The sequence below is a fragment of the Ambystoma mexicanum genome, chromosome 7q (assembly GCF_040938575.1).
Source record: "Ambystoma mexicanum isolate Mex_15411 chromosome 7q, UKY_AmexF1_1, whole genome shotgun sequence".
Lineage (NCBI taxonomy): Eukaryota > Metazoa > Chordata > Amphibia > Caudata > Ambystomatidae > Ambystoma > Ambystoma mexicanum.
The window spans coordinates 496,146,534-496,161,175 of NC_090941.1; the positions used below are offsets into that span (position 1 = coordinate 496,146,534).

General features: G+C 42.2%; 1 protein-coding gene across 6 annotated transcripts in view; it reads right to left on the reverse strand.

Annotated features, from left to right (window-relative positions):
• Window positions 1-5,434, reverse strand: part of CDADC1 (cytidine and dCMP deaminase domain containing 1) — a 671,523-nt gene extending 666,089 nt beyond the window's left edge. For all 6 annotated transcript variants that reach the window (XM_069639921.1, XM_069639925.1, XM_069639924.1 and 3 more), the window contains exon 1: window positions 5,241-5,434. In XM_069639921.1, coding sequence (XP_069496022.1) covers window positions 5,241-5,319 — 79 coding nt within the window. In that variant the 5' untranslated portion in view covers window positions 5,320-5,434. The remainder of the gene's footprint in view (window positions 1-5,240) is intronic.
• Window positions 5,435-14,642: the final 9,208 nt, after the last annotated feature.

Here is a 14,642-nt window from a genome sequence, read left to right on the forward strand (position 1 = left end):
ATGATGGACTCTCTTTTACGAAACATAGAGAACGTATCATACTTTCAAGACAATATCTCGGTATACACCAAGGACCTGGAGACTCATGACATGGTGCTTCGGAAAGTGTTAGTAAAACTACAGGAAGCAGGCGTCAGGTTGCGCTTCAACAAGTGCATGATAAAAGCTGAGGAAGTGGAATACCTGGGCTACAGGATCTCCAGGGCAGGAATTACCCCCGAAAAGAAACTTGTTGCAGGCCATTTTGAAGGCACCAGCACCAACCAGCAAAGAAGAACTGAGGTTGTTCCTAGGCCTGATGGAATATTATGCAAACTTCTCAGAGACCACCACCATCATCAGGGAGTTATAGAAAAAGGCACTGGGTACCAAGGGTAATAAGAGCCGTTTACAGCATTTGAGAAGGTTAAAGAGAGTATCATACACGCTCCCTGATTGCAGCCATTTAATCCCCAGTGGAAAACTGTAATAACCACTGATGCCAGCTCATATGGACTAGGGGCAACGCTGACCCAGAAGAGGGATGACGTTGAGTACATAGTGACCTTTGCATCCAAAGCGCTTTCCCAGGCAGAGAAGAACTACTCTACAGTGGAGAAAGAAATGCTGGCGTTAGCATGGGCGGCTGACTATTTCCAAACATATGTGTGGGGCACAAAATTTCAATTGGGGACAGACCACAAACCGTTGGTGCATATGCACAGTCCAGGAGGGACCAGAAAAGTTACAGGAATATACCTACGACATTGTGCGTATTACAGGGTGGAAAAATGCCCAGGCATACTGCATGTTCAGGCTGCTGGAACAAGGTGATGCAGTGACCAGCTTCCTCAAGGACAAGTGTGTAGTAGCGTCTTTGGGAGATCTCACACGTAAGGAATTCATTGAAATGAATTAAAAACATTGGAAAGAAGAGTCAGTGAATGATGTGACAATGAGGAATCTCACAGAATGGGTCAGAAAAGGTTGGCCGGATGAGAGCGATCCCCAAAGACCTGCATCGTTATTGGAAGGTGGCGGAAGACATTTTTGAATGCAAGGACATGTTGATGAGAGGTGATCAAGCCATCCCACTGGTTGCGTTGAGGAAGACCATCATATGCAGGGCCCATGCAGGACATTGGGGGAGCTACATGACAAGGGGTTGAGTGAGAGTCCTATTGGTTGCCCGGCAATGACCAAGATATAAGAATAATGACAGAAAGGTGTCATGAGTACCGCAACAGTGATGAAAGGCTGAAGTGATACAAGCTCTGTTGCACCCCGCAGAGATACGGAAGGTGTGTGGTTTCAACTGGGACTGAACTTTATAGGTCCATTGGAGTTTATGCAGCCGGAACACAGGCATGGAATTGTAGTAGTCGACTATCTATTGAAGTGGGTAGAAGTAGAGATTGTTCCCGGGATCATGGCGTCCACAGTTATTGGTATTTTGAAGGAAATGGTGCCTTTCAGATCAAAATAGTGGTCCCCTCCAGTTAAGCCGGCAGGCTTTGTGACATCACATGACCGACCCGGCTCATTATCTACAGTGGGGGAATTGCTGTGTAGCAATGCATCCCCTATTTACAAGCTGTAAACAACTTCAAACAACCAACTTCAAAGAGACTAATATAAACTCGGGTTACAGGCTGGCCCAGTGAAAACAAATGGCCTTGAGGCAGGAGAGCTACCATTTGTCCAACATGAAGATTTACTATTAATTTAAAAGGTCTATTGCTATTTAGCCATTTTTCTCAGCAACCATAAGTTGAATTTTCTTTATTTATGGTTCATTTTTAGATAATTTCCAGAGGATTTTGGTGATACAAAATTCATCCACCTATGACTTAGGGAACTGTAATGGCCAGTTAAACTCGGTTCCTGGCTGACCTGAAAATGTCTCTGATTTAAGAGTTGGCGAACTGGTGAAGGGTGAAATTAAGAATGTGGAGAGTAAATAGCATGTTCAAAACTTATGCTTTCAGTGAAAATGGCAGCCAATTGCTAAACGGTTGTGCAAAATGTTGCAGACCAGGCTGTCGTTTTATTTAATTCCCTATGGTTAGCTGAATTGGAAAACATTATATATATATATATATATATATATATATATATATATATATATATATATATATATATATATATATATATATATATATATTATGGCAGCTATTAGTAAATCAGAAAGTTTAGACACAACTAGATTTTTGCCAAAATTTGACATGAAAACAAAGGGGATTGCAAATGAAGCTGCCATATCTGCTCAAGACTCTTAAAGCAATCCATAGAGAGAGACAGGAGTTGAGGAGACGCGAGAAGGGTCACTGTCCAATCCTATTTGCGAAAACTCTTACAGGATACTCCCCAGGATTGTAAACTTGGTGGTGTCATCTCTGCTATATTAAAGGGGATGCACTATGAGGAAAAACTGCCATTGAGGTGAGCTGCTAAAATTACCATCAACAGAGATGCTGAAACCACCATCCTTAAATCCTGGGGGTATCTACCAGCCTTAAATCCTTTACTTTGATAGTGGGCGGGATGGAGAGGGGCCAAACTGTGTAGCTCCTTCACCTATTTAACTAAAAATATTAATTTAAATTAATTCCCTTTGGCAGAACACTAGCGGGGGACTGGTGGGAGGGGACTCCTGGTCCTACTCTCCTCGTCCTATTACTTATTGAAGGGTGCCTGCATCCATCGACAGGCACACCCAGTGTTGCTGTTCTTTTCCTTTTAAACTCCTCCTTGTCACCAGTCTTGTATTTGGGAGTCTCTCCCAATTAAACTTCCTGACAATACCAAAGACAATGGCGAGCGCTTGATGAACAACACACCTGGGGGGATGGAGGGACATAAGTAATAGGCCAAGAAGGTGTAGGAATCAGACTAATGAAGATTACCCCCACGTAATCAAAGCATTACCACAAGTACCTCTTCCCCCATCCCATCACTTAGTAATTGAAGGATTACCAAAGCCTGGGGAAGTAAGCACAGGTGTTGATTACCCTATAATAAAAGAGTCCACAGTAAAACAGGTGCCATAATGTACGCCAAGAGTGCGAAAAAACAATGACTTCAAACTCCAGTGATCCATGCAGTCCTACCTCATAATTATATCATGTTTATGTTTATTCATTTATATTGCGCACCGGACCCGAGGGTATGAGGGCGCAGGAACAGCAAGATTATTCTCAGCTTGATTACAGTGCTGTACATTAATTTATAGTGTGTACATAGGTTAATACAATTACAGTGAACACAGTGAGCCACAGTATACATATTTACAAAAATTACAAGGCGATGTCAGTTATTGGTCATTGTTCTTTAGCCACTGGATGTAATTACGTCTAAAGCATAGGTAGGTTTTTGGTGTCCTTAAAGAGGGTGGTAAGGAATTCCAGTGTTGCGCTGCTTTCACCTGGAAGCTGTTGCTGCCCATTTTGGTTCGTTTGAACCAGGGGACTGTAAGCAGGTTAGCATTACTAGTTCTGGTGGGTCTATTAGGGGTGTGTCTTGCTATTCTGTCGGTTAAGTGGCGGGGGGCTGCATTATTAAGGCATTTGTGTGTTATTTTATCTGTGGTTGTGAGCCAGTTATGGGATCTCCTGATGTTAGAGATGTGTTCTCTCTTGGGGATGCTAAGAGCTGCTCTGAGAGCATTATTTTGTAGGGTCTGGATTTTATTGGTGACCTGTTTGTTGGCTCCTACATAAAGGGTGTTACAATAATCCAGTTTGGATAGTACATGGCTAGGGTGATGCAGCTTTGAGTGGATAGGAAAGGTTTGGCTGCTCTTATAAGCTTACATGTGTAGACTGTAGTGGAGGCCATGGCGCTAACCTGTTTATGGAATGAGAGGGCGGAGTCAAGGTAGACTCCTAGGGTTTTCACTTCCTTGGCTACTTTGATGGGATTGCCATCTATAATAAAGCTGGTGTAGTTGTGGTCCAGTTTGTTTAGATTAGGGGTGGATCCGAGGATGATGAGTTCAGTCTTGTCATCATTCAGGCATAGACTGTGGGAAGCCATCCAAGACTGGATGATGAAGTACACCTCGTTCACCAAGGCCAAATCCTTGTTGTAATCTCCCATTAATGGTATGAGAATCTGTGTATCATTGCCATAATTAGTGTAGGTGATACCCAGACCTCCCAGATCATCAAACAGGGGCTTCGTGAACACGTTGTACAGTGTGGGGGAGACGCAAGAACCCTGAGGGACCCCACATGTGTTGGGGATGGGGTCAGCGGAGGCCGAGGTGGAGAAGACGTGCATAGATCTGTTGCTCAGAAACGACTCAATCCAACCAATGGCTTCTTGGGAGAAGTGGGCAGCCGAGTGCAAGTGGTTGCACAGAATTTTGAATCAGATGTAGAAAGTGAGACCACTACTATCTAATTACCAGACAGGGGGGTGCATTTCTTGCTGAGAAACAAGAAGTGAACTGGGTACCTGAGTACAGGAAGCTCCAGGGACCGCTCCCCTGTATTTTCCCAGGAGGGCAATCCTCAACATTTGCATTCACCATTAGCCACCAGCGTGTGACAACAACTCTTGTGCGCAAGGAACAGTGTACAGAGAATTGAGAGGGCAAGTGACTTCCTATGCCTGGCCAGTAACCTGCAAACAAAGTTCCACCCCTGAGAAAGGTAAATGAGCAACTGGAAAGAGAAAGGGCCTCCTCACAAGTACAGTGGTGTGGGAACACCGGTGGTAATGCAGTGGCAAACTTGTTAACACTGCATTATCACACTGCCATACTACAACTTCGGTGGTGAAGAAGAAGGAAATTGTACTGCTTTGCTGCTAAAAACTGGGCAAATTGGCGGAATTACAGCCAGCGAAATTATGCTGAAATCCCCATGGAGAATTACCAAAACAAGATATAGTTCAAATTAATTCCTGTATGTAATATTGTTGTGTATGTTGTTGTTTACTTGTTAATTTAAGTACACGTTAAAAAAGATAAAATTGCAATGATTTAATAATGTAAGATAAGGTGTGCAGTCAGAGGGACAAGGAAAGGGATACATTCTAATGTGATATCATTTCATCCAGCCTGGAGCATTTCGATGATTCTGCAGGACAATCGGTTTGCTAAACAGGTGTTGGTGAGAATAGAACGTCTGTAATTACATTTCACTTTATACTTCTCCGCCAAATTGCACTGTAGCCCGGTATATAATTACCCTCCCCATGTCCAGTGCCTGCCTGTGGAGGGGTGAGCGTTAGAAAAGCCTTGCCCTCTCACTCGCCTGGCATGCTGTCGGTCTGGGTGGTGCAGTGGCAAGCTGATCCACGCGGCACTGCACCCTCATTCTGCTGCCTGTGCATCAGGACGCAGAATTACACTCTCCGGTCTCTAAACTGCTGCATCGCCCGACTTGTTTCTTCCGGCTGTAGCTGTCATTGACAGGTGCTGCTTTCTAGGATAAGCCGCGTCTATTGTGCGCGCCTTTGCGGCGGGCGCCCTGGTTATGACGCCACCAAGCAGCGGACTTTCACACAGGGGAGTTGCTAGGTCTGGAAAAGACTCGGGGCTAAGCTGATGTCGGAACTGTTGGGAGTGGGGGCTAGCTAGTCTTTTGGCTGTAGCTCCTGAGATTCTATCCGGGGCTACAACCAAAAGATCAGGGGCCCCCTTAGCCACCCCCCCCCTAGCAACGCCCCTGCACAACAGATCCTAGAGTACTGTTAGCCGCCTTCATTGCGCCTGGACAACTACGAAGCTGCGAATATAGCGGACGTGCATACTCTTCTCTTGTCAAACCAAAGAACAATGTAACTCATAACTAGCTACCCGTGCTATGCTGCGGTTTAAGTCGATTACAAACAAAGCCCAAAGTTTATGAAATATGAGGTTTATTTATAGGGGCGGCGCTGATAGTCACCCAAAAGAGTAGCACGCAAGGTGGGTTTCACAGCTAAACAAAGGTCTCACCTGGTTTAGCGTTCCAGGTTCTAAGATATCTGGTGTTGTGTTGGAGAAAACTAAAATTATACTACTACCACGCACCCCGGCCACAAGGACACAGCAACAATAGCAGGCACATTACGGGGATGTTAATACAAAGGGTAACTTGACTATTAATCGACCGGCTTTCCTAGTAATACGAATAATGTGTGTGGGCTCCTGCGATCCCTTGCCACTCGCAGCCTAGATTAATAGAATATTCCCTTTCTTTTTTTAAAATTTATTTATTTATTTATTTGTTATTAGTGCACAAGCACCTTTGCAAATATTTCATTGCATAACTGTATTAAACATATGTACATATACTAAAACATACATGTTCTAAAAACTTAGAACAGAAATAGCAAGTTGCATCTAGTAGAAAGAGAACACAAAACTAAAATCCACATAGATAACAGGCCGTTATGATTCATTATAACATAAACCACATAAAGATGAATGAATGCGAGGAATAAAATTGATACAAAACAGAGCAGAGTAAAAGCATGTAAAACGAAATAATATAAACACATATAGCTCATAATACGTGTTGCACAGAAAACATTAAATGCAAATAAGACATCTGCATATGATCTAGTCATAGAGAATCCAAACAGGATTTAAACATCTGTCATTTGTTGTTCAGATCAAACAGAAGAATCAGTACAAGGGTCACTGTCAATTGGACATTAAAACATATACTAAACTCCTGATTCGTACTACAAAGAAAAGTAGAAAGCCAAAGAACATTTGATCTATCGCAAAGTACACTTTATCTCCTATGCCGTCATCTCCACTATTGCCTATACAAATATAGCAGAAGTGTTAGTGCTAGTAAACTAACAAACCGGCATTGGGTAAAGTGCGATAACTGTCACGAAAAATGCTAAGAATCAGCAATAGGTGAAAACTCAGCAAGAACACACGATTACACGCAACTAAACCAGTTCCTCTTCAAGTTTTGTGTTGATGTAGTTCAACATACGAGAAGCTACGAAGATGATCGAATTTGAGCGCCCCCACATACATCTCATCCAAATTAGATTTCGGGATAATGGCGGTATTGCGGTAGATAATTCGGTCATAAAAATAGTTCTAGAACTTTCAAACTGGGGACACTCGAGAAAAAGATGTTTTAATGATTCCTCAACCCCTTTAACACAACAGAAGCGACAATCGGTATCAAGCCATGGTGCAGGACCAAGAGACCAACTCTAGTACGGAGCTTCGCGTGAAATAGATCCAAGCGGAATCTCATATATAAAGTTCTTGTTTTATTGCAGGGAAACACAATTAGGTATGGCAAACGCGGTAGCTGATTATGCCTAAATTTTGCATATTCTTTAAACGAAGAGTAGGTCGAAATAAAATCTGCCGTAGATGCCCAATCGTTGCAAAAGTGTCTTTTTTTAGCCAAAGCAGAACGCCACTTGAGATCTTGAGTTGTTAGATTCAAGGATGCAAGTAAGTTTTGCATGCGAGATTGAAATTTTGCTATTGAAACGGGAGAGAGCTTAGATAGCATAATAGTGAGTTCTTCATAAAGAGAATTGGGTGGCGGCAAACACATCTTTGCGAAGTTAGATAGCATACGCCAAGTAAACTTCTGTGCCAAGGAAGAAAGACCTAGTTCGTGTCTTACTATAGCATTGCTAAATACCTTGGAAGGCCTAATACTGCTTTCCAAATTTTTCCTTGGATTTTATTTAAGAAGGGGCTGATTTCGGCAAGACAGGTCGAGACCGTAAAGAATAACGGCCTCCACTTTCATCAGGTAGAAATCCAAGAGAGGGACAAGTGAGAATTTGCAGTGTTTGCAGAATATGATCTGCATTTGTGATATGAGATGTGTAGTTTTAGATGAGATGGCTGTCTGCCATTTAGTCAGCGATGTAGAGTTCGACAAATTATATCCTAAGTAGATCATCTCTGAGGAAACCTTGAATGCATTAAAGTTAATGGTCCATTTATATGCACAACATTTTTTTTGGGCTGTGAAGATTAGAATATTGGATTTGGATGAATTTATTGCCAGATTTTTTTGAACGCAGTAAGAGAAAAAGAGATTGTACTTATTTTGGAGACCGAAGGGTGTCCGGTCCAAAAGGATCACATTGTCCGCGAATGAGAGCCATTGGAGTCGTAGGTCACCCAATCTGACAGGAAAAACCACCGCAGCATTCCATAGGAGATCGGTGTCAGTAAGGTAGAGATTGAATAAGGTGGCAGCCAGATGCTTGACACCGATCTCAGTAGGAATTGGATCTGTCAAAAGGCCAGAGGCATTAATACGAAATCTAAAATTGGTATTGTGGTGCAGTAGGGAGATAAGCGCAACAATGTGTGATGGAATCCCATAAACCAACATCTTATCCCACAGACGCCCTCTAATAACACTATCAAAAGCTGATGATAGATCGAGGGCAGCCATATAACTGGGCCCGACAACAGAGTGTTGGGTGGAGGAGATGAGATGAGCTAATATTGTGGCACTTAATTGCGTCCCCATAGCCTTTCTAAAGCCAACTTGCGCTTTAGACAATATAGCTTTCTGTGCCACAAAAGTTTCCAAATCATTGAGTATGAGAAGGGCGAAGATCTTTGCTGCCACGTCGATCAACGCAATAGGCCTAAAGTTAATAGGATTGTCAATAGGGCCTCTTTTATGGAGGGGAATAATGATAGAACTGAGCCATGAGCAGGGAATTTTTCTGAAATGAAATACATTCTTGAAGATTTGTAAGAAGAACATCGCCCAAAAGAGTGGATCATCTTTTATCACACATGGCGGCAGTCCATCTGGCCTGGCAGCCTTAGAGTGTTTTAGTTTTTGTATGACCCAAATGATGTCTTTTATGGACCATGGGCAAGATCTCGGGATATGCTGACGCAAAGTGTCTACTTCAAAGGGCATATGCTGCAGAGGTAAATCATATTTGGATTTAAAAAAGATCTGCCACGTTAGGCCATCAATGCTGGTATTCAAAGCAGAACGGGTTTACCCCAAGGGCTTCCTCAAAATTGCCCAGATGTCTTTGGTGTTATGTTTGCAAAGGAGCTGCACCATCTGCTGATTATCTTGTAGATTTTATATTGGGCAATAATGTTTTTCTTGGCCTTCATATACGTATCAAGATTATAATTTATCGCTTTTGTTTTTCTTGTATCTCGATTTTTAAGTCTCTTAAGGGAGGCAAAGTCAGATGCGAATGAGAATGCAATGGTCTAGGCAGAGAAATATCTGAATGTGACAGATTACGAAGATGGCCATTAATCATATTCATGTTCCATACAACTATTTTCTCCATAAGTTGACAAGAATGGGCAATGTTGGAATCGACCCAGCGATCGCGGTTTACTAAGTAGGCGAGATGTCTACAAAGTCTTGGATTCCAATTATTCCCTTTCTCCAACCACATCGTTCATGATATATCACTACTTCCTAAGGAGACAGCGCTTTTTCCAGCGGCTATGAGTAATTCGCTCGGTATGCTTGAATGTCTTTTATCATGTTTGGCTCTCACCTGCAAGTACTCACCAAGTTCTACAACGTTCTCTTATACTGTGTGCCTCTTGTTATAGTGTTTCTTGTATTTGGATTGTTTCTTTCCAACTATTTAAGACTTCATATTGGCCTTAATGATTTCCTTAATTAGCAACGAGGGGGGATTCAACTTGCAGGTGGGCTTCCGGCCCCTCAATTGAAGGAAAGGTTGCATGTAGTGTTTGAGTGAGGTAGGTGATCCCCCTACAATGTGCCATAACATGCTCTTACATATCCCCTGATTTACAGGAACCAAAGTGAAGAGCGCTGAAACATTTCTGCCAAAGAAGCTCAGACCTAAAACCAGAGGTGTAGCCAGTATTGTCTAACTAGTGGGGCCTGAAGCTAATGTAGTTGGGCCCACCACATTGACATTAACATCTGTAAATTGTGAGGGGTCAGAAATGTGGGGCGGACAACTTTTAGATGATTTTCCAATAAGTGCCTTTTTATTAAGTCATGTTTCAATAAACACCTCACTATCCCTACCCTGATGAGGATTTCCCTGCCTAAAATAAACTAAAGAAAACACTCTAACAAAGGATCTCTGGCCCTCACACTTATACATAAAATACACAAGAAAATATATGGCAATTCACGACGACAATAATTGCATTTGTAATGTATTCACAATCTCTCTTTATAACCTGGGTGAATTCCCCTTCCCAGGATACAAGTTAGATTCAGTTCTACTGTTCATAAAAAAGAAACAAGTACATGTGGGTTTCTAACAAAGTTCCAAGACAGTTCTTTGCACCTTCAACTTGTCAAAAGAAAGTTCCAAAAATCCACAGTTCAACAAAGGAAAGAGTCCTCTTCTTCCTTAAATAGATATTTTTGGTTCATCAAATGGCATCAGCGATATTCTTGGTCAGGAGGATTTGCCACAATTTACAAGATTCAAAGAATCACAGCTTCTTGATATTAGCTTTTCTCAGCTCTCTTTTCAACACCATAAATCACACCTTGTATCTTTGTCAGGATAACTTCACAGCACTTCCACCTGGTTTACTCCCATGCCAGGCCTACTTTAATAAGAATTCACCATGCAAGTTTACTCGCCTGCCTGACAGCTTTCCACCATCGACAGTGCTTCTGAAGTTCTAGATCTACTGACAACCAAAAGTTCACAACAGCTTCAGCAGTTTGAAGTTTTGTGACTTCAACAACTTTTCACAAAAGACGATTCACATTAGTGCTCCTCAACACCTTCATGTAAGCAAGGCACTTTTTCTGAACATTCACCTCCCAGAAGGGTATCCTCTATGCCACTCTTGTCTTCCTGCAACACCAATCACCAAATACTTTTGAGTTGCCTCCTTTTGACTTTGGCAATTTGAGTTTTTATACCAGCTTTACATTTATAGAACAATCACAAATCGACAAGTTTCACCTTTCAAAACACTTCATTCGTCCATTTTCTGCCTGTTGGCTATATTCATTTAATTGTATGCCTTGTTAGTCTCTTTTGGCTTGGGCAGTGTTTGTATAACTCTTGGCTTTGGGCAAATCTTGTATGTTCATTGAAACTCACAATCTTAAAGTCGGGTCACTTGGTTTAAATGCTACAATGGTTTTGGCTGCTTTACAAAGGATTCTTCGGTTAGCTTTCACGTTAGAGTCACTTTTACATAAACAAAATTGGTATTTAAGCTGTTTTCTTTATAGCGGTATTCAAATAATATTATCCCAGCAGAATTGCTGCTATGCTAGTGTGACTTTTGTTGCCTACATTGTTCGACAATCAAACTTTCGGATTTAAAGCAATTTCGCTCCTACGCAATGGACTCCTTCTTGCTACTGTTGCCTGCCTTTAATACGCAAAAGGGATTGGGGCCCTCTGCAACACTCACCAGCTTCTTCCTTTGCCTTTGATCCCTTCGCGTGCCGAAGGGCTTCCACTGCTCTGGCTTTTCTTGAAAAAACACACTTCCTCGCTGAAGTTGCCTTCATTCCTGCCACTTAAGCACAGAGCTTGGTGTAAAGCGCTCTATAAATAAATAAATCAATCAATCAATCAAGCTTTGCTTGCTCCTGAGACTCACTTGTGCATACCAGCACGCAGCAACAATATTCTGCACGCTTCCTGCTGCGCTGCCTCTGCAATTCGGTTCTCATGGAGGAAAGCCTTCCTTCTTCGTGCTTCCTTCTGTGCAACCTCTGCACTTCAGACTAAGGGGGAAAAGGACCCTCTCGGGACCGGCAGCTGGAATCTACCCTGCAGTGGTCCCGGCGCCCTTTCTTTCCACCAGTTTCAGCTTGGACCGCCAACAATGTGCCTGCTGCTGCTTTCTCCTTCTGCTGCTGCTGCTACTAATGCCCTGCACCTGAGGGGGCCTTTTAAGCCTCTGCCTCCCTCAGGTGTGGGTCATTTGCACTAACAAGCATACCACTCCTGCAGCATTGCTCTTGAGCCCTCTTCCTCGTCCCAGTACTTAGGGAATGATGGGACTTGGAGTCCCCAACAACAAAATCGGGTTTTATACTTTGGAACTCAAGTTCATATATTCTAAGTGTATTTAAGGAAACTGAAACAAAGCAGCCTTCTTGGACACTCATGTAGGTTCCTTCAGTTAAGCTTTATTATAAGTCTCTTCAAGATGTTACAGAGCGAACCGCTGGATCCCATCACCCAGGCTGACTTCCCCCAACAAACTCAGAGTTAAGGATTTGAATCAGGCGACACACACCTTGGTCTCAGCCTAGTATGTAGCGCACAACTGAGATGCCTTTCTCTTTATTTTATGCAAATTCAATTTGAGATGGTACACAACTCGTATCACACGCCCTTTTTCAAATACCCCGTGTCACAATGGACCATGAACCAGGCCGGGTGGTGAAAATATAATATTTATTTACTATAAAATCAAATTAAATCATACTATTTTTAATATGGGGCAGCAATCACCAATGGGGTGATGATTACAATGAAAATGGAAGCAATGCACTTGGTTAACCGTTTAGTAGAACATATACAAAGCACAAGTGAATAGGAGCACTTTTTGAATTAGGAAAGATAGCGCTGAAGCTAAAGTTTCCCCCTGAAATGTTCCCTCAACCCACAAGTAATCAGAGTCTGAATGGATAGAAAGAAGCAGCAGGTAGTCAGGAATAAGGGACAGAAGACAGAATCAAAATCCGACCTTCCCTCACAAAGTAAGAGGTGAAGACCCTTTGCAATGGCATGAAATGACACTCGGAAATGGACAAATAAATAATTAATGTGAGGTTAAATGTGCAAGGCAAATATGATTTCTCACAATGGCAGGAATGCATAAATACTAGCAATCACAAGGCAATGGATCAACAAGAAGCATACAATTCGAAAATGAGTAGAAAGTTAAAACATGCTGCAGCCAAATGACACAATTTTCTCAATTCCCGCTTTAAATTACCCAAATGGTTTTTAATAAAAATGGGTGAAATAGTCTGATTTGGGCTGGGCGATAGACATCTATCACAGGGACAATATAGAGGTGAAAATAGGTTTCTAGCTGGTGAATTGAGAGAGATTTAGAAGGTAGAGTGAGGTTTGTTTTTAGGAAAATAGAGCAGTTAAAAGGGAGAAAATTGGTTTTGAAAGAAAGGAAAATGTTACTTACGCTAAATTATCTAGGCTATATTGCTAAAGAGGAACAAAGTAAGCTCCAAGGTTGATTCGCGAGGTCAACCTTGTCACCCCAGTGCTCAACCCCAACAATAAAATATATGGAAATTAGTTTGATTGCTCCAAATATAACTATAGGCTTATAATTTCCACCAGGCAAAATTGAAAAGAGATGGTGTTAGCACTTAAACATTAAGGACAGGATACAAGGATAATTCTAACAGTTTCAACAAGTCACCAGGGTATAAAAATGACTACATAGAGAGTGGGATAAGGACAAAGGCAAAAAAAGATAGACTTTGTGTTTCTATGGGCTGGGGATCATACTCACAGTCCACTTTTTGGTTTTGGGATTTTTGGACAGTCAAAACGGTATGGTCACCACACGGCGCCGCGCCTGGCAAAAGTCAGCTGGGCAAGGTCTGGTCACCGGGTAGCGAATAGCTGGGCAATTTGGGTCACTGGATGGCACAGGTACCGCTGGATGCAGTTAGTGGGCAAGCAGTTAGTGGGCAGCAAACCGGGCTGATTTCAGGATGCAAAAGGTACCACAGCTTTCACCTTTTTAATGGGAGATTAGTGGGTTGATTCTGGATCAATGGCCTTGCTGGGAATAGGATCAGCAATGCTGTGGCCTTGCAGTGGGGTCTGGAATCTGGACGGATGAATGCAGAAGATCAGGAACTCAGGAGGAGGAAATTCAGGAACAGTGTGTGTCTACCGTCCTGTCATGCACTCTTATTTATAATGCATAGTGACATCATAGAAGTATATGGCTGGATTGGTCAGGGGAGATAGTCCCCGCCTCGCTCTCAGCTGGTTTGATTTCAAGCGCAGGATGTCAGATTTATGATGTGAGTTTTACAATGTTCAAAAACCTCCCACAGTTAGTTTAGCTAAAATCCGATTTTGCCACAAATGATACATTTATACAGTTGAAGTCTCTTAGCAAATTACATAAACAGGTTACATATTTTATGCAGACCATTGCAGACCAGCTCTGCAATCTGTGAGACATTGTTTTGTACGTTTAATAATCTTTGGTCATTTTCAGTGTGAAATGTTCGGCCTAAAATTCTGTGACTTCACACGTGCATACATACTATCATGGGGCCTGTTTCTGTAAGTTTTTAACATTCCATCATGTGTCCTTTCCCCATGATTCCCATTCTTCTGGCGTTCGTGTCCCATAAATGCTATTGACAGCCAAGGGATCTTATTTGAAAGCCACAAAAATCACATTTAAACTACTAAATTTGTACATGTTTGCAAAGTCCTGCTGCAAAGGTAAAAGTCTTTAAAGTTTATTTATAAAATAGTCTCTGGAAACAGATAGGTGGTCCTATGTCCTGCACTGGACCATTTTTTTTATTTTCAGCTACCACCAACTGTCATTTCCTCCAGAGTAAGGTGGGGGTTTCCCAGCTTGATTGAAGGTTTATTGCCCCTTCTCCACTTCACACTTCTGTGTCCTGGAAATTCCATTGTCAGAGGGTTCAGCCCAGACCAGATTCTGTCCAACCTAGTAATTTTCACTGGGGTGTTAGTATCTA